The 22,996-nt window shown below is 51.3% G+C and overlaps 1 protein-coding gene across 1 annotated transcript in view; it reads left to right on the top strand.

The window, feature by feature from the left end:
* Window positions 1–9,674: 9,674 nt before the first annotated feature.
* slco4a1 (solute carrier organic anion transporter family, member 4A1) overlaps window positions 9,675–22,996 on the top strand; it is a 36,439-nt gene continuing 23,117 nt past the window's right edge. Inside the window, exons 1-4 of the mRNA XM_072434273.1 lie at window positions 9,675–10,553; window positions 10,756–10,846; window positions 11,492–11,613; window positions 15,177–15,288. Coding sequence (XP_072290374.1) covers window positions 9,740–10,553; window positions 10,756–10,846; window positions 11,492–11,613; window positions 15,177–15,288 — 1,139 coding nt within the window. The 5' untranslated portion in view covers window positions 9,675–9,739. The remainder of the gene's footprint in view (window positions 10,554–10,755; window positions 10,847–11,491; window positions 11,614–15,176; window positions 15,289–22,996) is intronic.

The following is a 22,996-nucleotide window of genomic DNA, read 5'->3' on the forward strand; positions in this document are numbered from 1 at the left end:
TAAAACCTTATCTGAACTCTGTAAATATAGTAAAACAGATAAGATCAGATAAGATCAGATAAGATCAGATAAGATCTAGGGCTGTGACTTTCCTGAAGTCCACGATCACCTCCTGTGTCTTCTGGGCGTTGAACTCCAGGTTGTTGCCGCTGCACCAATCGCTCCACCTCCTGTAACAGACTCATCCCGTCCCATATGAGCCCGAGGGTGGTGTCGTCATGGCGATGAGGGTGGTGTCGTCATGGCGATGAGGGTGGTGTCGTCGTGGCGATGAGGGTGGTGTCGTCACGGCGATGAGGGTGGTGTCGTCATGGCGATGAGGGTGGTGTCGTCGTGGCGATGAGGGTGGTGTCGTCGTGGCGATGAGGGTGGTGTCGTCGTGGCGATGAGGGTGGTCTCGTCGTGGCTGGAGGTGCAGCAGTTTGTGTACAGGGAGAAGAGCTTAGGAGAAAGTACACAGCCCTGTGGAGCTCCTGTGCTGATTTCCCCAGCCGCACACACTGCCTCCGATCCGTCAGGAAGTCGGCGCCCCCCCCCCCGCAGGTGGAGTCGGTGCTCCACCTGCAGGTTGAGTCGGCGCTCCCCCCGCAGGTGGAGTCAGCGCTCCACCTGCAGGTGGAGTCAGGCACATTGAGCTGGGAGAGCTTGTCCTGGAGCAGAGCAGGAGGATGGTGTTCAATTTCAATTCAATTTATTTTTGTAAGGCCCAAAACCATGCACAACAACAGTTTCCTCTGAGGGCAACAGTGAAAAACGAAGTAAGCAATGTCTATGGTGGCGAGGAACGATGTCCCAGAGTCCTCTGTCCTTAGACCCTCCTTCTGTCCTTAGACCCTCCTTCTGTCCTTAGACCCTCCTTCTGTCCTTAGACCCTCCTTTTCGGCCAGGAAAAACTACAAAAAACCTTTTTGGGAAAAGTAGAAACCTGGAGGAGTTCCACAGTGATGGAGAGATCTGATTCTCACAGACGGACGAGAGGGAGACTGGAGCTGGAGCCACTCTTCAGGCAGATGAGGGACCGTCCACACGGGGCAGGGACCACTTCACCAGGAGAGGGACATCTGGGTCCACAGGTCCTCAGGAGTGAGACAAAGAAAAAGAAAAGGCAAAGAACATTTTGCAAGTGGAAATAAATATCAAATCTTGTTTGATAGAATAAGTAGTCAGAAGAAGAGGATAGTGCTCAAGCTGTCATACTTCCCCAGAGTTGCTGCTAGGGCAGCGGAGCTGAAACTGTAGCTTTATATTTCTGTTCCTCACTGGTCTGACCATAAGTCATTTCAAAGAGGAACTTTCTATTCCTGGACTTAAATGAAGAGACTGTGTCAGCATATTTAACATGGACAGGACTCTACCTCCTACTGTGCTTTTAGAGACTCTTGGCTCCACCCGAAGGCTATACCTCCTACTGTGCTTTTAGAGACTCTTGGCACCACCCGAAGGCTCTACCGTATACTGTGCTTTTAGAGACTCTTGGCACCACCAGAAGCTGAACCCTGCTGCGGTGGGCTCTGAACCCTGCTGTGGTGGGCTCTGAACCCTGCTGTGGTGGGCTCTGAACCCTGCTGTGGTGGGCTCTGAACCCTGCTGCGGTGGGCTCTGGACCCTGCTGTGGTGGGCTCTGAACCCTGCTGTGGTGGGCTCTGAACCCTGCTGTGGTGGGCTGTGGACCCTGCTGTGGTGGGCTCTGAACCCTGCTGTGGTGGGCTGTGGACCCTGCTGTGGTGGGCTCTGAACCCTGCTGTGGTGGGCTCTGAACCCTGCTGTGGTGGGCTCTGAACCCTGCTGTGGTGGGCTCTGAACCCTGCTGTGGTGGGCTCTGAACCCTGACTGGAAAACTTCAAATAAGTTTTTGTCATGTAGGTGGCGACAAAGCTGTTTCACTATGTGAATGCAGAGCTGAAGTCCACAAACATGATCCTGGTGTAGGTTCCCGGGGAGTCCAGGTGCTGCAGGTGAAGTGGAGAGCCAGGTTGATGGTGTCGTCCATAGACCTGATGGCTCTGTAGGAGAACTGCAGGGGGTCCAGCAGGGGGTCCAGCAGGGGGTACTGCAGGGGGTCCAGCAGGGGGTACTGCAGGGGGTACTGCAGGGGGTCCAGCAGGGGGTCCAGCAGGGGGTAGTGCAGGGGGTCCAGCAGGGGGTCCAGCAGGGGGTAGTGCAGGGGGTCCAGCAGGGGGTCCAGCAGGGGGTCCAGCAAGGGGAGGTGAAGGACTTGAGATGAGGCAAGACCAGGCGTTCAAATTGACTACAGCAGGTCTGTATGTAGCGGTGGACTACTGTTCCCAGAATGCTTTGCATACATGTTCCGGTTCTAGAGTACAGTAAACGTGCTTCTACACGTGCATCTGAGTCTCTCGTGTCCCTCTGGTCATGTTCTTTGTTTTGTGATTGTTTAGAGTTTAAAAAATCTCAGCAGTTTTCTGTTTCACCTGTTTTGTGTTTGGCCTGAAACTAATACCTCATTGTTGAAGGTTGTTAGACTGGTTTCGACCTAGTTAAGACCTGGTTTAGACCTGGTTTAGACCTGGTTTCGACCTAGTTAAGACCTGGTTTAGACCTGGTTTAGACCTGGTTTAGACCTGGTTTAGACCTGGTTTAGACCTGGTTAAGACCTGGTTTAGTCCTGGTTTAGACCTGGTTTAGACCTGGTTTAGACCTGGTTTAGACCTGGTTTAGTCCTGGTTTAGTCCTGGTTTGGACCTGGTTAAGACCTGGTTTAGACCTGGTTTAGACCTGGTTTAGACCTGGTTTAGACCTGGTTAAGACCTGGTTTAGACCTGGTTTAGACCTGGTTTAGACCTGGTTTAGACCTGGTTTAGACCTGGTTAAGACCTGGTTTAGACCTGGTTTAGACCTGGTTTAGACCTGGTTTAGACCTGGTTTAGACCTGGTTTAGTCCTGGTTTAGACCTGGTTTCGACCTGGTTTAGACCTGGTTTAGAAGTCCTGCACAGCATGTGTCATAAGAAATATTATTATTCAAGCTGGGGCTGGGTATCGCCAAGACCCTCGCGATACGATACGTATCCCGATACAGATACAATATGTATCCCGATACTTGTATATTCTGATACAATTCCCTCATTACGATACGTATCTTGATACATTTTTTAAAAAAGGGACGTAAAAATGTACCAAATGGGTCATGTTTTTACTCTGTATAAGAAAATGTATGAAATGTCATGTTTCTCCACAAAGCACTTTATAAATCCTTCTGCTCCAATAACTTAATCACTGATCCAAACAGAAATATAAGGAGCACATTCTAGTCAAGTATTGTATGTTTCATGGTCTGAACAGCTGCAGCAGCATCTTCTGCACAGATCAGCTTCTGATCAGGTCCACAGCTCCTTCTCTCCTCCTGAGGAGCTTCTAATCAGGTCCACAGCTCCTTCTCTCCTCCTGAGGAGCTTCTAATCAGGTCCACAGCTCCTTCTCTCCTCCAGAGGAGCTTCTGATCAGGTCCAAAGCTCCTTCTCACCTCCAGAGGAGCTTCTGATCAGGTCCACAGCTCCTTCTCACCTCCAGAGGAGCTTCTGATCAGGTCCAAAGCTCCTTCTCACCTCCAGAGGAGCTTCTGATCAGGTCCACAGCTCCTTCTCTCCTCCAGAGGAGCTTCTGATCAGGTCCAAAGCTCCTTCTCATCTCCAGAGGAGCTTCTGATCAGGTCCACAGCTCCTTCTCATCTCCAGAGGAGCTTCTGATCAGGTCCAAAGCTCCTTCTCATCTCCAGAGGAGCTTCTGATCAGGTCCAAAGCTCCTTCTCACCTCCAGAGGAGCTTCTGATCAGGTCCACAGCTCCTTCTCACCTCCAGAGGAGCTTCTGATCAGGTCCACAGCTCCTTCTCACCTCCAGAGAAGCTTCTGATCAGGTCCACAGCTCCTTCTCACCTCCAGAGGAGCTTCTGATCAGGTCCAAAGCTCCTTCTCTCCTCCAGAGGAGCTTCTGATCAGGTCCACAGCTCCTTCTCACCTCCAGAGGAGCTTCTGATCAGGTCCACAGCTCCTTCTCACCTCCAGAGGAGCTTCTGATCAGGTCCACAGCTCCTTCTCACCTCCAGAGGAGCTTCTGATCAGGTCCACAGCTCCTTCTCACCTCCAGAGGAGCTTCTGATCAGGTCCAAAGCTCCTTCTCTCCTCCAGAGGAGCTTCTGATCAGGTCCACAGCTCCTTCTCAGCACAAACAGCAGATCAAAAGTACTATTCCACCTCGTTTAAAGTCTACGGCCATCACAAAAAAAACAAAAAAACAATTTAAATAAAAAAAAATATCGATACTGTGACTCAGTATTGATACAAGTATCGATACGGAGTCCGTGACGATATATCGCCCTATCGATATTTTGAACACAGCCCTAATTCAAGCTGAGGTGCAAAGTAGTGAATGAATGAAATAATTACTCAAGAATAAAATCACAAAATGATTTCACTGAAAGCAACGTATAAGAATTAGTATTGTAAGTGAGTAAATTTTATTTCTATAGCACCTTTCACCGACAGAGGTCACAAAGTGCTTCACAAAACACAGAATAAAACAATAAAAACACAAAAAACTTACAGTGAACAATACATATACAACAATATACAGTAAAATCAGTCCCTAAAACAAGTGCATTTAAAAGGCTTGACTAAATAAAAAGGTTTTAAGCTGAGCCTTGAATTACATTCACAAAATAAAATTGCATATCATACTCTTACTCAGAAGTTAAAGCAAACATCTTGTTGCTGCTGAAACCAAGATGTCAGGAATACAAAGGTGTGGACATAATCCAGCGCCTGAGAATGCATTTCAAACAAGCATCTTCTTGTCATTCTCTTCTATATTGTTCTTTTTTCCCTTTCAAGTAGGTTTAGGACAAGGGATTTCAATTCAATTCAAAATCCGTTGTGATTTAAACAATGTTCATAGAGACTTGGCCATCTCAGCCAGGAAAATGGACTAAGCCCTGCCACAGCCACATCATGGATGTGTCTTTCCTCGACAGGAAGTGAGAGAAGAAGAAGAAAAGACAATGAACACAAGTGAAATTAAATATGAAATATAGTTTGATAGAATAAGTGTTTATCAGAGGACAGAGCTCATACTTCCCCCTGAGTTGCTGCTAGGGCAGCGGAGCTGAAACTGTAGCTTTATAAGATAAGATAAGATTTCCTTTAATGTCCCACAGGGACATGTGGATGTTGCAGTAGAACAAGAGGAAAGGACAGATTATAGGAAGTTTCAAAAACACTCTTAATAGAAGAAAAACTCTTATGAACAAAACAAAAAACTCTTATTAACAAAACTCCTCTCCTATCTTAATAGGAGGGGAAATGAAATAGATAAATACAGATAAAAAGATAAAGATAAAAAATAAGATAATAATGATAATAAAATAAAATAAAGTAAAATAAAAATAACTAGAACAAGACTAGGTCATACTATTAGTAAGTAAGTAAAACCGAATAAAAAACAAAATAGAACTCTTATTTACAGATATTGCACATGGTTAATTCAGTATTGCACATGTTCAGGGCAGTGTTTGTTGTAGAGTGACAGCAGCAGAAGGACAGACTGTGAAACGTCTCCTTCACACAGCGAGGGTGGATCAGTCACTGAAGCTGCTCTCCAGAGCGGACAGAGTGTCCTGCAGGGGACAGAGTGTCCTGCAGGGGACAGAGTAGTGTCCTCATGGGACACTCATGGTCCAGCATAGATGTGAATTTAGCCAGGACCCTTCTGTCCCCCACCTCCTGCACCGAGTCCAGAGGACAGCCCAGGACGGAGCTTTGTCCAGCTTCTTCCTCTCCCTCTGTGATGACCACACCTACAGGAGCTGATGTCCCTCCAAAAGACCTGAGTCTCCTCAGGAGGTAGAGCCGACTCTGGCTCTTCCTGTTCAGTCTGTGTTATGAGTCCAGTTTGTGGTTCAGATGAACACCAGGTCCTTGTATGAGTCACTCTCTCAATGTCCCGTCCCTGGATGTTCACTGGGGAGGGGGGCGTGGCCTGTCCCGTCCCTGGATGTTCACTGGTGAGGGGGCAGCAGAGTGGCATCTACGGAAGTCCACCACCATCTCCTTGGTCTTCCCCGCGTTGATGAGGAGGTGGTTCCACAAAGTCCTGCTCCAGTCCTCTGTACTCCTCGTCATCGTCGTCCGTGATGAGTCCGATGATGGCAGAGTCGTCAGAGAACTTCTGCAGGACACAGCTGTCCATGTCGTGTCTGAAGTCTGCAGTGTAAAGGGTGAAGAGAAAGGGCGCGAGGACAGTGCCCTGGGGCGCCCCCACACTGCAGGTCCGAATGTCAGACACACAGTCCCGGGCTCTCACAAACTGGGGTCGGTCTGTGAGGTAGTCCAGGATTCACTCTGCAGGTCATCCTCCACACCAGCCGTCTCCAGCTTGTCCCTCAGGAGCTGATGGTGTTGAAGGCGCTGGAGAGATGAAAGAACAGGATCCTCACAAAGCTGCCAGGCTTCTTCAGGTGAGAGAGAGAGCGGTGCAGCAAGGAGATGACGGCGTCCTTCACTCCGATGCCAGGACTTATGTAAACTGCAACGGGTCCATGGCTGAGCTCACGGTGGAGCGGAGGTGGTCCAGGACCAGCTCCAGTGTCTTCATCAGGACGTGAGAGCCACCGGCCTGAAGCTGTTGAGGTCTTTGGCGCGCGGTGTCTTGGGCACAGGTACCAGACAGGAGGTCTTCAGACCTGTGGTACCACCCTCAGCTTCAGGCTCATGTTGAAGACATGCTCCATAACTCCACACAGTTCATCTGCAGGACTTAAGGAGCCTGGGGCTGATGCCTCAGGTCCTGCTGCCTTCCTCACTTTAATCCTCTTCAGCTCACTCCTCACCTGTGCTGCTGAGACAGTCAGTGGTTGGCAGGGGGACTGTGTGCTGGGGGGATGGGTGAGTCCAGGTGAAGTGGGGAGATGATGGTCCGGAGCAGAGGCGTGAAGGGGAACGGGGGTGGGCCATTGTCCGGCTGTGGAAGAGGGAGCATGCAGCTGTACAGGGGGAGGGGTGGGTGATTGATCAAACCTGAAGAAGTGAGCATTTAAATCATTCACCCACTGTAGATCCCCCTCTGTCTGGGCAGGGGGGATTTTGAAGCCGAGATGGTTTTCAGGCTCCTCCACACTCCCTGAATGTTCTTTTGCTGCAGCTGTTCCTCCATCCTCCTCTTGTAGCCGGCCTCAGCCTGCCTGATCTTCCTCCTCAGCTCCTTCTGCACAGTCCTTAGCTCCTCCTTGACCCTGACCTGAAGGCTCTTCTTCTCCTTCAGCAGAGCCTTCAGTTCACGGTTAATCCACGGCTTGTTGTTTGGAAAACACCGCACCGTCCGGGAGGGAACAATGTTCTCAAAACATTAGTTGATGTTGTCCGTGATGCTCTGTGATGGTGTTGATGTCCTCCCCATGTGGGTCATAAAGCTCAGTCCAGACAGTGGTGCTGAAGCAGTCCCTCAGAGCCTCCTCGCTCTCAGCAGACCACATCCTCACCACACGGGGCACCACAGGCTGCCTGCGCACGATGGGTTCATACACAGGCCTCAGATGTACAAGGGTGTGGTCCGAGCTGCCCACGGGAGGGAGAGGGGAGGAGGAATAAGCCTCCTTGGTGTTGGCAAAGAATAAATCCAATGTTTTATTCTCTCTGGTGGGACAGGTAACATACTGGTGTATGTTGGCAGGACAGAAGAAGGAGAAGCGTGGTTAAAGTCACCGGAGACGAGGAAGAGAACCTTTCAGGTGCTTGTTTTGCAGTCTGCTTGTGATGGAGAACAGTGCTTCACAGGCATTGTCAGCGTTAGCAGACGGGGCTACGTACACTGCTATTACAATAACGTGTGAGAACTCCCGGGGCAGATAATATGGCCTCATGCTAACGGCTAACAGTTCAATGTCTCTGTTACACAGTTGTTCTCTGACTGTGATGTGGCTTGATCTACACCACTTCTCATGAACAAACACCGGGAGGCCTCCTCCTCTTCTCTTACCACTCTCCCTTGTTCTGTCTGCGCACAGGATATTTCTGTTCCTACCTGGTCTGACCATAAGCCATTTCAAAGAGGAACATTTTAAGCCTGGTCTTAAATAAAGAGACTGTGTCGGCCTCTTGAACATGGACATGAGCTCTACCTCCTACTGTGCTTTTAGAGACTCTTGGCACCACCAGAAGGCTCTACCTCCTACTATGCTTTTGGAGACTCTTGGCACCAGAAGTCCAGCATTGAGAGTGAAGAGCTCTGTTTGGATGAGATGGTTCTAGAGCATCTTTGAGGTGGGAGGGGCCATGTCATTTATGGCTTTGTAAGTCAGGAGGAGGAGTTTAAATGTGATTCTAAACTGGACAGGAGCCAGTGAAGAGACTCCAGCACCTGCGTAATGTGATCTCTTCTTTTTGTTCCTGTTGTAATCTTGCTGCTGCATTTTGAACCAGTTAAAGCTTTTTATGGAGCTTTTAGGACCTGCTGTGAGCAGGAGTTACAGGAGAATCTAGACAAATGCAGGAGACGTTTCAGCTTCACTTTTAGGCCGGATTCTTCTGATTTGATCTATTTTACACAAATGAAAGAGTCTGTTTTACAGACTTGATTTATATGAGCTTTAAATGAGAGCTCCTGGTCCAATCAGACTCTGAGGTTTCTTACAGTAGAACTGGAGGCTTCAGTGTGACTATCTGCTCAGATAGAGCGTCTCGTACATGTTTAGGACCAGCACAATGACCTCGAGCACAATGACCTCGAGCACAATGACCTCCAGCACAATGACCTCCAGCACAATGACCTCCAGCACAATGACCTCCAGCACAATAACCTCCAGCACAATGACCTCCAGCACAATGACCTCCAGCACAATGACCTCCAGCACAATGACCTCCAGCATAATGACCTCCAGCACAATGACCTCCAGCACAATGACCTCCAGCACAATGACCTCCAGCATAATGACCTCCAGCACAATGACCTCCAGCACAATGACCTCCAGCACAATGTCGCTCTGATCAGGTTCATTGATAAATACAGCTGAGTGTCGTCTGCATCTGATCATGTGACCTGATCATGTGACCTAACAGCAGCATGTAAAGAGGAAACAGAACTGAACCCAGTACTGACCCCTCAGGGTCTGGTACATATCAGATAAATATGATTCAAAGCAGCTGAGGGCGGGGCCTCTGAGGGCGGGGCCTCAGAGGGCGGGGCCTCTGACACCTACATCACATTCTCACCTCTGCAGTAGAATGTTGTGGTCGATGGTGTCAAACGCTGAACCAGAATTGAGACCAGTCCATCATTACAGCTAATAACAATCAAAGTGTTGCGTAGTGTGTCTAGCGTTTACACATTTCCATGAGCTTTCTCCAGAGTTGTGGTCATTCCTCAGAAGAAACCTCATTTCACTGGCAGCAAGATACGGATTTGTGTCCAGTTCAAACTCGAGTCCAGGGTCAAAAACGTGTTTCCAGCATCGACCCTCAAAAGCAAAGGCTCCAAGTAGAGGCGTTCTGTGCCATTTTGAAATCTGAATGTTGCATAAGATTTGTGGTAAAAAACACATTTAGCTCTAATTCACTGTGAATGATTTTCATGTTTTTTTTTTCAGGTTTTCCATGATCAATACCAACAAGCACAACAAAGACGCAGCTTTGAACTCTCGGGTCCAAACTGATCAAAATCCTGTTTAAGGGTTAAGAAGTAAAGTCACACTCACTGCACCATCATCCGGCCCCTGGTGCAGACCGAGGGCCCCATGCCCACCCTGCTGAATGCAAATTCCTCCTTTAGCTCCAGGCAGGAGTTGTTGAACCTGCAGGACTACCCTCCAGATGGAGAGCTTGGTGCGGACTCCCAGAGCCAAAGTCCCATAGGCTCTGCTCCCAGGAGCCCCTCGAGTCTTGGAGCTGATGTCTCTGTTCATCCTGCTGTTTTCACTGGAGCCACATCCTTCCAGGGACAGTTCTTTGAGCCAGGACCAGCTCAATGTGGACACAGTCTGATGGAGCAGGACTCAGAGCTGTTGTATGGCTGGAGCTCTCTGAGGCCCAAAGCTATCCAGGTGTTTAACACACCTCGCTGGGTTTTGTTCTTTCTGTCTGTGGCCTCTTTCCTCCAGGGTCTGATCATAAATGGCTTCGTCAACACTGTAGTTACATCCATCGAAAGGCGCTTCGACCTGAGCAGCTCCCAGACTGGCCTCATCGTCAGCTCCTATGATATGGCGGCCTGCGTTTGCCTGGCGTTTGCCAGTTACTTTGGGGGGAATGGGCACAAGCCTCGCTGGCTGGGCTGGGGGATCATGATCATGGGCTGTGGCTCTTTGTTGTTCGCTCTGCCACACTTCACGACATCACCGTACCAGGTGAGTGCGCTGGAGGTCTCGGACATGTGTTCCAGAACAAACAGCAGCCTGTGTCGGGGAGGAGATGGCGGGCGACTCTCACGATACTGCCTCGTCTTCATGTTGAGCCAGTTTCTCCATGGCATTGGAGCCACTCCTCTGTACACGTTGGGAGTCACTTACCTGGATCAGAACGTACACGGCAGCTCGGCGCCTGTCTACATCGGTGAGTCTGTTTGACCAATGTGCCACTACAGAATACTACATATGAAGAAAGTAACATTATTTCAAGTATTACTGTTGTACACAAAGACTGCACATGGTCTCTGCATGTGTTGGTCTCTTCCTGTGTGATTCTGCTCTCTCAAACTTGACTCTGGCTTTACTGTTACAGCTGTCATTAAAGCCCCATCCTCTTTCTCTCTCAGGAATCTTCTACACGGCGGCAACAGTTGGACCTGCAGTGGGTTACCTGCTGGGTGGATACTTCCTTAACATTTTCACCGAGATTTACACAACGTAAGTCCACTAACATTTATGCTCAATTGTTCTTGAACATCAGTAGTTTTATATAGTCTATTGTCTGGGTTTTTCTTTACAATTTGAAGCCATCCAAATGTATTTGTCATTTTCCAACCTATGCTCACATTTATCACTGACACAGGCTTTGGTATGACACACAGTTGAACTGATGACCTTTCTCATAACAACTCCTTCTTCTTCTTCTTCTTCTTCTTCTTCTTCTTCTTCTTCTTCTTCTTCTTCTTCTTCTTCTTCTTCTTCTTCTTCTTCTTCTTCTTCTTCTTCTTCTTCTTCTTCTTCTTCTTCTTCTTCTTCTTCTTCTTCTTCTTCTTCTTCTTCTTCTTCTTCTTCTTCTTCTTCTTCTTCTTCTTCTTCTTCTTCTTCTTCTTCTAGGTTTAGAATGTGATGATTATTAGAGGAATGTGTTGCACTCACCCAAGGATGTCCACATGCCCCACCATAAAAGCGCCCCCCTAATCCTCCACACACATTGATTGCATATTTATAACAGAGGCCTCTGTCCTTCACCTAGGCAAGTGTCAACTGACCAAGGTGCAGAACAAAGGTTACTAAGCTGTCCATCTTAACCCTAACCCCTGCTGCAGGGCATCTGTAGTAATAACTTCTTCCTCTCTGCTGCAGGGCGGAGGTTGCCCCAGACAACCCTCTTTGGGTTGGTGCCTGGTGGATTGGGTTTCTGGGAGGAGGAGCTTTGGCTCTGCTGGTAGCCATCCCCATCCTGGGGTATCCTCGAGAACTGCCAGGTACAACACGGTAATAACGGCACGGTAATGGCATGGGATGAACAATAATGTACGGCCTACTTAACGCTACTGACAAAGTTAATATAGTCATTATTGTTGCCTGGTAACAACAACACAGTTTGGAATACAACTTATCACAATGAGTATGGTTTTAAATGTGTATTTCAATGGAACTGTGCATAAAGTTACACCGTGTCACCCGACGACAACCCAGTACCAGCAACGACTTTTTACAACAACTGTGTTATTCCCTGTTGGACTGTGCAGACTCTCTACATCTGTGTTATTCCCTGTTGGACTGTGCAGACTCTCTACATCTGTGTTATTCCCTGTTGGACTGTGCAGACTCTCTACATCTGTGTTATTCCCTGTTGGACTGTGCAGACTCTCTACATCTGTGTTATTCCGTGTTGGACTGTGCAGACTCTCTACATCTGTGTTATTCCCTGTTGGACTGTGCAGACTCTCTACATCTGTTTTATTCCCTGTTGGACTGTGCAGACTCTCTACATCTGTGTTATTCCCTGTTGGACTGTGCAGACTCTCTACATCTGTGTTATTCCCTGTTGGACTGTGCAGACACTCTACATCTGTTTTATTCCCTGTTGGACTGTGCAGACACTCTACATCTGTTTTATTCCCTGTTGGACTGTGCAGACTCTCTACATCTGTGTTATTCCCTGTTGGACTGTGCAGACTCTCTACATCTGTGTTATTCCCTGTTGGACTGTGTGCAGACTCTCTACATCTGTGTTATTCCCTGTTGGACTGTGCAGACTCTCTACATCTGTGTTATTCCCTGTTGGTGTGTGCAGACTCTCTACATCTGTGTTATTCCCTGTTGGACTGTGCAGACTCTCTACATCTGTGTTATTCCCTGTTGGACTGTGCAGACTCTCTACATCTGTGTTATTCCCTGTTGGACTGTGCAGACTCTCTACATCTGTGTTATTCCCTGTTGGACTGTGCAGACTCTCTACATCTGTTTTATTCCCTGTTGGACTGTGCAGACTCTCTACATCTGTGTTATTCCCTGTTGGACTGTGCAGACACTCTACATCTGTTTTATTCCCTGTTGGACTGTGCAGACACTCTACATCTGTTTTATTCCCTGTTGGACTGTGCAGACTCTCTACATCTGTGTTATTCCCTGTTGGTGTGTGCAGACTCTCTACATCTGTGTTATTCCCTGTTGGACTGTGCAGACTCTCTACATCTGTGTTATTCCCTGTTGGACTGTGTGCAGACTCTCTACATCTGTGTTATTCCCTGTTGGTGCGTGCAGACTCTCTACATCTGTGTTATTCCCTGTTGGACTGTGCAGACTCTCTACATCTGTGTTATTCCCTGTTGGACTGTGTGCAGACTCTCTACATCTGTGTTATTCCCTGTTGGACTGTGCAGACTCTCTACATCTGTGTTATTCCCTGTTGGACTGTGCAGACTCTCTACATCTGTGTTATTCCCTGTTGGACTGTGCAGACTCTCTACATCTGTGTTATTCCCTGTTGGACTGTGCAGACTCTCTACATCTGTGTTATTCCCTGTTGGTGTGTGCAGACTCTCTACATCTGTGTTATTCCCTGTTGGACTGTGCAGACTCTCTACATCTGTGTTATTCCCTGTTGGACTGTGCAGACTCTCTACATCTGTGTTATTCCCTGTTGGTGTGTGCAGACTCTCTACATCTGTGTTATTCCCTGTTGGACTGTGCAGACTCTCTACATCTGTGTTATTCCCTGTTGGACTGTGCAGACTCTCTACATCTGTGTTATTCCCTGTTGGACTGTGTGCAGACTCTCTACATCTGTGTTATTCCCTGTTGGACTGTGCAGACTCTCTACATCTGTGTTATTCCCTGTTGGACTGTGCAGACTCTCTACATCTGTGTTATTCCCTGTTGGTGTGTGCAGACTCTCTACATCTGTGTTATTCCCTGTTGGACTGTGCAGACTCTCTACATCTGTTTTATCCCCTGTTGGACTGTGCAGACTCTCTACATCTGTGTTATTCCCTGTTGGACTGTGCAGACTCTCTACATCTGTGTTATTCCCTGTTGGACTGTGCAGACACTCTACATCTGTTTTATTCCCTGTTGGACTGTGCAGACACTCTACATCTGTTTTATTCCCTGTTGGACTGTGCAGACTCTCTACATCTGTGTTATTCCCTGTTGGACTGTGCAGACTCTCTACATCTGTGTTATTCCCTGTTGGACTGTGTGCAGACTCTCTACATCTGTGTTATTCCCTGTTGGACTGTGCAGACTCTCTACATCTGTGTTATTCCCTGTTGGTGTGTGCAGACTCTCTACATCTGTGTTATTCCCTGTTGGACTGTGCAGACTCTCTACATCTGTGTTATTCCCTGTTGGACTGTGCAGACTCTCTACATCTGTGTTATTCCCTGTTGGACTGTGCAGACTCTCTACATCTGTGTTATTCCCTGTTGGACTGTGCAGACTCTCTACATCTGTTTTATTCCCTGTTGGACTGTGCAGACTCTCTACATCTGTGTTATTCCCTGTTGGACTGTGCAGACTCTCTACATCTGTGTTATTCCCTGTTGGACTGTGCAGACACTCTACATCTGTTTTATTCCCTGTTGGACTGTGCAGACACTCTACATCTGTTTTATTCCCTGTTGGACTGTGCAGACTCTCTACATCTGTGTTATTCCCTGTTGGTGTGTGCAGACTCTCTACATCTGTGTTATTCCCTGTTGGACTGTGCAGACTCTCTACATCTGTGTTATTCCCTGTTGGACTGTGTGCAGACTCTCTACATCTGTGTTATTCCCTGTTGGTGTGTGCAGACTCTCTACATCTGTGTTATTCCCTGTTGGACTGTGCAGACTCTCTACATCTGTGTTATTCCCTGTTGGACTGTGTGCAGACTCTCTACATCTGTGTTATTCCCTGTTGGTGTGTGCAGACTCTCTACATCTGTGTTATTCCCTGTTGGACTGTGCAGACTCTCTACATCTGTGTTATTCCCTGTTGGACTGTGTGCAGACTCTCTACATCTGTGTTATTCCCTGTTGGACTGTGCAGACTCTCTACATCTGTGTTATTTCCTGTTGGACTGTGCAGACTCTCTACATCTGTGTTATTCCCTGTTGGACTGTGCAGACTCTCTACATCTGTGTTATTCCCTGTTGGACTGTGCAGACTCTCTACATCTGTGTTATTCCCTGTTGGTGTGTGCAGACTCTCTACATCTGTGTTATTCCCTGTTGGACTGTGCAGACTCTCTACATCTGTGTTATTCCCTGTTGGACTGTGCAGACTCTCTACATCTGTGTTATTCCCTGTTGGTGTGTGCAGACTCTCTACATCTGTGTTATTCCCTGTTGGACTGTGCAGACTCTCTACATCTGTGTTATTCCCTGTTGGACTGTGCAGACTCTCTACATCTGTGTTATTCCCTGTTGGACTGTGCAGACTCTCTACATCTGTGTTATTCCCTGTTGGACTGTGCAGACTCTCTACATCTGTGTTATTCCCTGTTGGACTGTGCAGACTCTCTACATCTGTGTTATTCCCTGTTGGACTGTGTGTGCAGGTGCTCTGGAGACCATAGCCATCCGAGTGTCTGAGGCTCATCAGGGCAAAGAAAACAGCCTGAATTTAGCGTCCGACCCACAGTTTGGAAAAACACTGCGAGACATGCCACGGTAAATAATCCCACACTGCATGGATTATGATGCATTGATATGACACACAAATAAGAACATCTAACCTGGACAACAGGTCTGTGGTACAATTTACTTGTTCACTGTCATATTGCTAATGCTTTGTCCAGTCCTGTTTTTTAAGAAGAGGTTATATTATAGCTTAAAAAGGAGGAATTGGATGATGTGCAGATTCTGATTGTTTCATGTTGCCAATGTTTTTTAAAGTTGACAAAACACCAAAACAAGAGTTCCTCTTAGTCCAAAGTCTGTCAAATTTGTCCATTTCCAAATTAAGTCCATTGTGTCATGTTTTTCATTTGTCTAATGTCTTTTACTATATCAGTCTAGTCCTTGATCGTTGGTGAGGTTTGTGTCATCCATTTTTTGTGCTAATGGTTTGCCTCTTGGTTCCACAGTTTCTCAAACAGTCTGCGTGTCCTTTATGAATAATGGACATTCCCTCCAGACATGAGATTTTGTGGTTCTCCCCTGAGAATATATTTCCCCCTTTCTTTGTCAGTCAAATTAAAATTACACTAAAATTATACCATTTACTTTAATATAATTAGCAGAGTTTCTGCCTCAATCATTAATAGATTTATATCATTTTGATACCATATCTCTTGGAGGCTCCAATTTATAAGCGTTAAGAAATATTTCAAAGAATTACGGCGGTCGTTGCTTTGTTTAATGTCTTGGTTGTAATAACTCCTTATTTGTAAAAAACTATAAAAGTCCTGTGTCTCTAAGTCAAAGGGTTCTTTCAACATATCAAAGCTTTTCATGGGATTTTCTGTCACAATCTGGTAAAAAAAACAAAAACATCTTTATACCTTTTGTTGTCTAGACTTTAAATCTGGGATCTGTGCTGTGAGATAGAGAGAGGGTTCAGGACCAGGTCTGGAGCCGCTGTGTGAGAGAGAGAGGGTTCAGGACCAGGTCTGGAGCCGCTGTGTGAGAGATAGAGGGTTCAGGACCAGGTCTGGAGCCGCTGTGAGAGAGAGAGGGTTCAGGACCAGGTCTGGAGCCGCTGTGAGAGAGAGAGGGTTCAGGACCAGGTCTGGAGCCACTGTGTGAGAGAGAGAGGGTTCAGGACCAGGTCTGGAGCCGCTGTGTGAGAGAGAGAGGGTTCAGGACCAGGTCTGGAGCCGCTGTGTGAGAGATAGAGGGTTCAGGACCAGGTCTGGAGCCGCTGTGAGAGAGAGAGGGTTCAGGACCAGGTCTGGAGCCGCTGTGTGAGAGAGAGAGGGTTCAGGACCAGGTCTGGAGCCGCTGTGAGAGAGAGAGAGGGTTCAGGACCAGGTCTGGAGCCGCTGTGAGAGAGAGAGAGGGTTCAGGACCAGGTCTGGAGCCGCTGTGTGAGAGAGAGAGGGTTCAGGACCAGGTCTGGAGCCGCTGTGAGAGAGAGAGGGTTCAGGACCAGGTCTGGAGCCGCTGTGAGAGAGAGAGAGGGTTCAGGACCAGGTCTGGAGCCGCTGTGAGAGAGAGAGAGGGTTCAGGACCAGGTCTGGAGCCGCTGTGAGAGAGAGAAAGGGTTCAGGACCAGGTCTGGAGCAGCTGTGAGAGAGAGAGAGAGGGTTCAGGACCAGGTCTGGAGCCGCTGTGTGAGAGAGAGAGGGTTCAGGACCAGGTCTGGAGCCGCTGTGTGAGAGAGAGAAGGTTCAGGACCAGGTCTGGAGCCGCTGTGAGAGAGAGAGAGGGTTCAGGACCAGGTCTGGAGCCGCTGTGTGAGAGAGAGAGGGTTCAGGACCAGGTCTGGAGCCGCTGTGAGAGAGAGAGGGTTCAGGACCAGGTCTGGAGCCGCTGTGAGAGAGAGAGAGGGTTCAGGACCAGGTCTGGAGCCGCTGTGTGAGAGAGAGAGGGTTCAGGACCAGGTCTGGAGCCGCTGTGTGAGAGAGAGAGGGTTCAGGACCAGGTCTGGAGCCGCTGTGTGAGAGAGAGAGGGTTCAGGACCAGGTCTGGAGCCGCTGTGAGAGAGAGAGAGGGTTCAGGACCAGGTCTGGAGCCGCTGTGAGAGAGAGAGGGTTCAGGACCAGGTCTGGAGCCGCTGTGTGAGAGAGAGAGGGTTCAGGACCAGGTCTGGAGCCGCTGTGAGAGAGAGAGAGGGTTCAGGACCAGGTCTGGAGCCGCTGTGTGAGAGAGAGAGGGTTCAGGACCAGGTCTGGAGCCGCTGTGTGAGAGAGAGAGGGTTCAGGACCAGGTCTGGAGCCGCTGTGAGAGAGAGAAAGGGTTCAGGACCAGGTCTGGAGCCGCTGTGAGAGAGAGAGAGGGTTCAGGACCAGGTCTGGAGCCGCTGTGTGAGAGAGAGAGGGTTCAGGACCAGGTCTGGAGCCGCTGTGAGAGAGAGAGAGGGTTCAGGACCAGGTCTGGAGCCGCTGTGAGAGAGAGAGGGGGTTCAGGACCAGGTCTGGAGCCGCTGTGAGAGAGAGAGAGGGTTCAGGACCAGGTCTGGAGCCGCTGTGTGAGAGAGAGAGGGTTCAGGACCAGGTCTGGAGCCGCTGTGAGAGAGAGAGGGTTCAGGACCAGGTCTGGAGCCGCTGTGAGAGAGAGAGAGGGTTCAGGACCAGGTCTGGAGCCGCTGTGTGAGAGAGAGAGGGTTCAGGACCAGGTCTGGAGCCGCTGTGAGAGAGAGAGAGGGTTCAGGACCAGGTCTGGAGCCGCTGTGTGAGAGAGAGAGGGTTCAGGACCAGGTCTGGAGCCGCTGTGAGAGAGAGAGAGAGGGTTCAGGACCAGGTCTGGAGCCGCTGTGTGAGAGAGAGAGGGTTCAGGACCAGGTCTGGAGCCGCTGTGAGAGAGAGAGGGTTCAGGACCAGGTCTGGAGCCGCTGTGAGAGAGAGAGAGGGTTCAGGACCAGGTCTGGAGCCGCTGTGAGAGAGAGAGGGTTCAGGACCAGGTCTGGAGCCGCTGTGTGAGAGAGAGAGGGTTCAGGACCAGGTCTGGAGCCGCTGTGAGAGAGAGAGGGTTCAGGACCAGGTCTGGAGCCGCTGTGAGAGAGAGAGAGGGTTCAGGACCAGGTCTGGAGCCGCTGTGAGAGAGAGAGAGGGTTCAGGACCAGGTCTGGAGCCGCTGTGAGAGAGAGAAAGGGTTCAGGACCAGGTCTGGAGCAGCTCTGAGAGAGAGAGAGGGTTCAGGACCAGGTCTGGAGCCGCTGTGTGAGAGAGAGAGGGTTCAGGACCAGGTCTGGAGCCGCTGTGAGAGAGAGAGAGGGTTCAGGACCAGGTCTGGAGCCGCTGTGAGAGAGAGAGAGGGTTCAGGACCAGGTCTGGAGCCGCTGTGTGAGAGAGAGAAGGTTCAGGACCAGGTCTGGAGCCGCTGTGAGAGAGAGAGAGGGTTCAGGACCAGGTCTGGAGCCGCTGTGTGAGAGAAAGAGGGTTCAGGACCAGGTCTGGAGCCGCTGTGAGAGAGAGAGGGTTCAGGACCAGGTCTGGAGCCGCTGTGAGAGAGAGAGAGGGTTCAGGACCAGGTCTGGAGCCGCTGTGTGAGAGAGAGAGGGTTCAGGACCAGGTCTGGAGCCGCTGTGAGAGAGAGAGAGGGTTCAGGACCAGGTCTGGAGCCGCTGTGAGAGAGAGAGAGGGTTCAGGACCAGGTCTGGAGCCGCTGTGTGAGAGAGAGAGGGTTCAGGACCAGGTCTGGAGCCGCTGTGAGAGAGAGAGAGGGTTCAGGACCAGGTCTGGAGCCGCTGTGAGAGAGAGAGAGGGTTCAGGACCAGGTCTGGAGCCGCTGTGTGAGAGAGAGAGGGTTCAGGATCAGGTCTGGAGCCGCTGTGTGAGAGAGAGAGGGTTCAGGACCAGGTCTGGAGCCGCTGTGTGAGAGAGAGAGGGTTCAGGACCAGGTCTGGAGCCGCTGTGAGAGAGAGAGGGTTCAGGACCAGGTCTGGAGCCGCTGTGAGAGAGAGAGAGGGTTCAGGACCAGGTCTGGAGCCGCTGTGAGAGAGAGAGAGGGTTCAGGACCAGGTCTGGAGCCGCTGTGAGAGAGAGAAAGGGTTCAGGACCAGGTCTGGAGCAGCTGTGAGAGAGAGAGAGGGTTCAGGACCAGGTCTGGAGCCGCTGTGTGAGAGAGAGAGGGTTCAGGACCAGGTCTGGAGCCGCTGTGAGAGAGAGAGAGGGTTCAGGACCAGGTCTGGAGCCGCTGTGAGAGAGAGAGGGTTCGGGACCAGGTCTGGAGCCGCTGTGTGAGAGAGAGAGGGTTCAGGACCAGGTCTGGAGCCGCTGTGAGAGAGAGAGGGTTCAGGACCAGGTCTGGAGCCGCTGTGAGAGAGAGAGAGGGTTCAGGACCAGGTCTGGAGCCGCTGTGTGAGAGAGAGAGGGTTCAGGACCAGGTCTGGAGCCGCTGTGAGAGAGAGAGGGTTCAGGACCAGGTCTGGAGCCGCTGTGAGAGAGAGAGAGGGTTCAGGACCAGGTCTGGAGCCGCTGTGAGAGAGAGAGAGGGTTCAGGACCAGGTCTGGAGCCGCTGTGTGAGAGAGAGAGGGTTCAGGACCAGGTCTGGAGCCGCTGTGAGAGAGAGAGGGTTCAGGACCAGGTCTGGAGCCGCTGTGAGAGAGAGAGAGGGTTCAGGACCAGGTCTGGAGCCGCTGTGAGAGAGAGAGAGGGTTCAGGACCAGGTCTGGAGCCGCTGTGAGAGAGAGAAAGGGTTCAGGACCAGGTCTGGAGCAGCTGTGAGAGAGAGAGAGAGGGTTCAGGACCAGGTCTGGAGCCGCTGTGTGAGAGAGAGAGGGTTCAGGACCAGGTCTGGAGCCGCTGTGTGAGAGAGAGAAGGTTCAGGACCAGGTCTGGAGCCGCTGTGAGAGAGAGGGTTCAGGACCAGGTCTGGAGCCGCTGTGTGAGAGAGAGAGGGTTCAGGACCAGGTCTGGAGCCGCTGTGAGAGAGAGAGGGTTCAGGACCAGGTCTGGAGCCGCTGTGAGAGAGAGAGAGGGTTCAGGACCAGGTCTGGAGCCACTGTGTGAGAGAGAGAGGGTTCAGGACCAGGTCTGGAGCCGCTGTGTGAGAGAGAGAGGGTTCAGGACCAGGTCTGGAGCCGCTGTGTGAGAGAGAGAGGGTTCAGGACCAGGTCTGGAGCCGCTGTGAGAGAGAGAGAGGGTTCAGGACCAGGTCTGGAGCCGCTGTGAGAGAGAGAGGGTTCAGGACCAGGTCTGGAGCCGCTGTGTGAGAGAGAGAGGGTTCAGGACCAGGTCTGGAGCCGCTGTGAGAGAGAGAGAGGGTTCAGGACCAGGTCTGGAGCCGCTGTGTGAGAGAGAGAGGGTTCAGGACCAGGTCTGGAGCCGCTGTGAGAGAGAGAAAGGGTTCAGGACCAGGTCTGGAGCCGCTGTGAGAGAGAGAGAGGGTTCAGGACCAGGTCTGGAGCCGCTGTGTGAGAGAGAGAGGGTTCAGGACCAGGTCTGGAGCCGCTGTGAGAGAGAGAGAGGGTTCAGGACCAGGTCTGGAGCCGCTGTGAGAGAGAGAGGGGGTTCAGGACCAGGTCTGGAGCCGCTGTGAGAGAGAGAGAGGGTTCAGGACCAGGTCTGGAGCCGCTGTGTGAGAGAGAGAGGGTTCAGGACCAGGTCTGGAGCCGCTGTGAGAGAGAGAGGGTTCAGGACCAGGTCTGGAGCCGCTGTGAGAGAGAGAGAGGGTTCAGGACCAGGTCTGGAGCCGCTGTGTGAGAGAGAGAGGGTTCAGGACCAGGTCTGGAGCCGCTGTGAGAGAGAGAGAGGGTTCAGGACCAGGTCTGGAGCCGCTGTGTGAGAGAGAGAGGGTTCAGGACCAGGTCTGGAGCCGCTGTGAGAGAGAGAGAGAGGGTTCAGGACCAGGTCTGGAGCCGCTGTGTGAGAGAGAGAGGGTTCAGGACCAGGTCTGGAGCCGCTGTGAGAGAGAGAGGGTTCAGGACCAGGTCTGGAGCCGCTGTGAGAGAGAGAGAGGGTTCAGGACCAGGTCTGGAGCCGCTGTGAGAGAGAGAGGGTTCAGGACCAGGTCTGGAGCCGCTGTGTGAGAGAGAGAGGGTTCAGGACCAGGTCTGGAGCCGCTGTGAGAGAGAGAGGGTTCAGGACCAGGTCTGGAGCCGCTGTGAGAGAGAGAGAGGGTTCAGGACCAGGTCTGGAGCCGCTGTGAGAGAGAGAGAGGGTTCAGGACCAGGTCTGGAGCCGCTGTGAGAGAGAGAAAGGGTTCAGGACCAGGTCTGGAGCAGCTCTGAGAGAGAGAGAGGGTTCAGGACCAGGTCTGGAGCCGCTGTGTGAGAGAGAGAGGGTTCAGGACCAGGTCTGGAGCCGCTGTGAGAGAGAGAGAGGGTTCAGGACCAGGTCTGGAGCCGCTGTGAGAGAGAGAGAGGGTTCAGGACCAGGTCTGGAGCCGCTGTGTGAGAGAGAGAAGGTTCAGGACCAGGTCTGGAGCCGCTGTGAGAGAGAGAGAGGGTTCAGGACCAGGTCTGGAGCCGCTGTGTGAGAGAAAGAGGGTTCAGGACCAGGTCTGGAGCCGCTGTGAGAGAGAGAGGGTTCAGGACCAGGTCTGGAGCCGCTGTGAGAGAGAGAGAGGGTTCAGGACCAGGTCTGGAGCCGCTGTGTGAGAGAGAGAGGGTTCAGGACCAGGTCTGGAGCCGCTGTGAGAGAGAGAGAGGGTTCAGGACCAGGTCTGGAGCCGCTGTGAGAGAGAGAGAGGGTTCAGGACCAGGTCTGGAGCCGCTGTGTGAGAGAGAGAGGGTTCAGGACCAGGTCTGGAGCCGCTGTGAGAGAGAGAGAGGGTTCAGGACCAGGTCTGGAGCCGCTGTGAGAGAGAGAGAGGGTTCAGGACCAGGTCTGGAGCCGCTGTGTGAGAGAGAGAGGGTTCAGGATCAGGTCTGGAGCCGCTGTGTGAGAGAGAGAGGGTTCAGGACCAGGTCTGGAGCCGCTGTGTGAGAGAGAGAGGGTTCAGGACCAGGTCTGGAGCCGCTGTGAGAGAGAGAGGGTTCAGGACCAGGTCTGGAGCCGCTGTGAGAGAGAGAGAGGGTTCAGGACCAGGTCTGGAGCCGCTGTGAGAGAGAGAGAGGGTTCAGGACCAGGTCTGGAGCCGCTGTGAGAGAGAGAAAGGGTTCAGGACCAGGTCTGGAGCAGCTGTGAGAGAGAGAGAGGGTTCAGGACCAGGTCTGGAGCCGCTGTGTGAGAGAGAGAGGGTTCAGGACCAGGTCTGGAGCCGCTGTGAGAGAGAGAGAGGGTTCAGGACCAGGTCTGGAGCCGCTGTGAGAGAGAGAGGGTTCGGGACCAGGTCTGGAGCCGCTGTGTGAGAGAGAGAGGGTTCAGGACCAGGTCTGGAGCCGCTGTGTGAGAGAGAGAGGGTTCAGGACCAGGTCTGGAGCCGCTGTGTGAGAGAGAGAGGGTTCAGGACCAGGTCTGGAGCCGCTGTGAGAGAGAGAGAGGGTTCAGGACCAGGTCTGGAGCCGCTGTGAGAGAGAGAGAGGGTTCAGGACCAGGTCTGGAGCCGCTGTGTGAGAGAGAGAGGGTTCAGGACCAGGTCTGGAGCCGCTGTGAGAGAGAGAGGGTTCAGGACCAGGTCTGGAGCCGCTGTGAGAGAGAGAGAGGGTTCAGGACCAGGTCTGGAGCCGCTGTGAGAGAGAGAGAGGGTTCAGGACCAGGTCTGGAGCCGCTGTGTGAGAGAGAGAGGGTTCAGGACCAGGTCTGGAGCCGCTGTGAGAGAGAGAGGGTTCAGGACCAGGTCTGGAGCCGCTGTGAGAGAGAGAGAGGGTTCAGGACCAGGTCTGGAGCCGCT

Source organism: Eucyclogobius newberryi, unplaced genomic scaffold (assembly GCF_026437365.1).
Source record: "Eucyclogobius newberryi isolate DKJ021-1_F unplaced genomic scaffold, fEucNew1.0.hap1 SCAF_61, whole genome shotgun sequence".
Classification (NCBI taxonomy): Eukaryota; Metazoa; Chordata; class Actinopteri; order Gobiiformes; family Gobiidae; genus Eucyclogobius; species Eucyclogobius newberryi.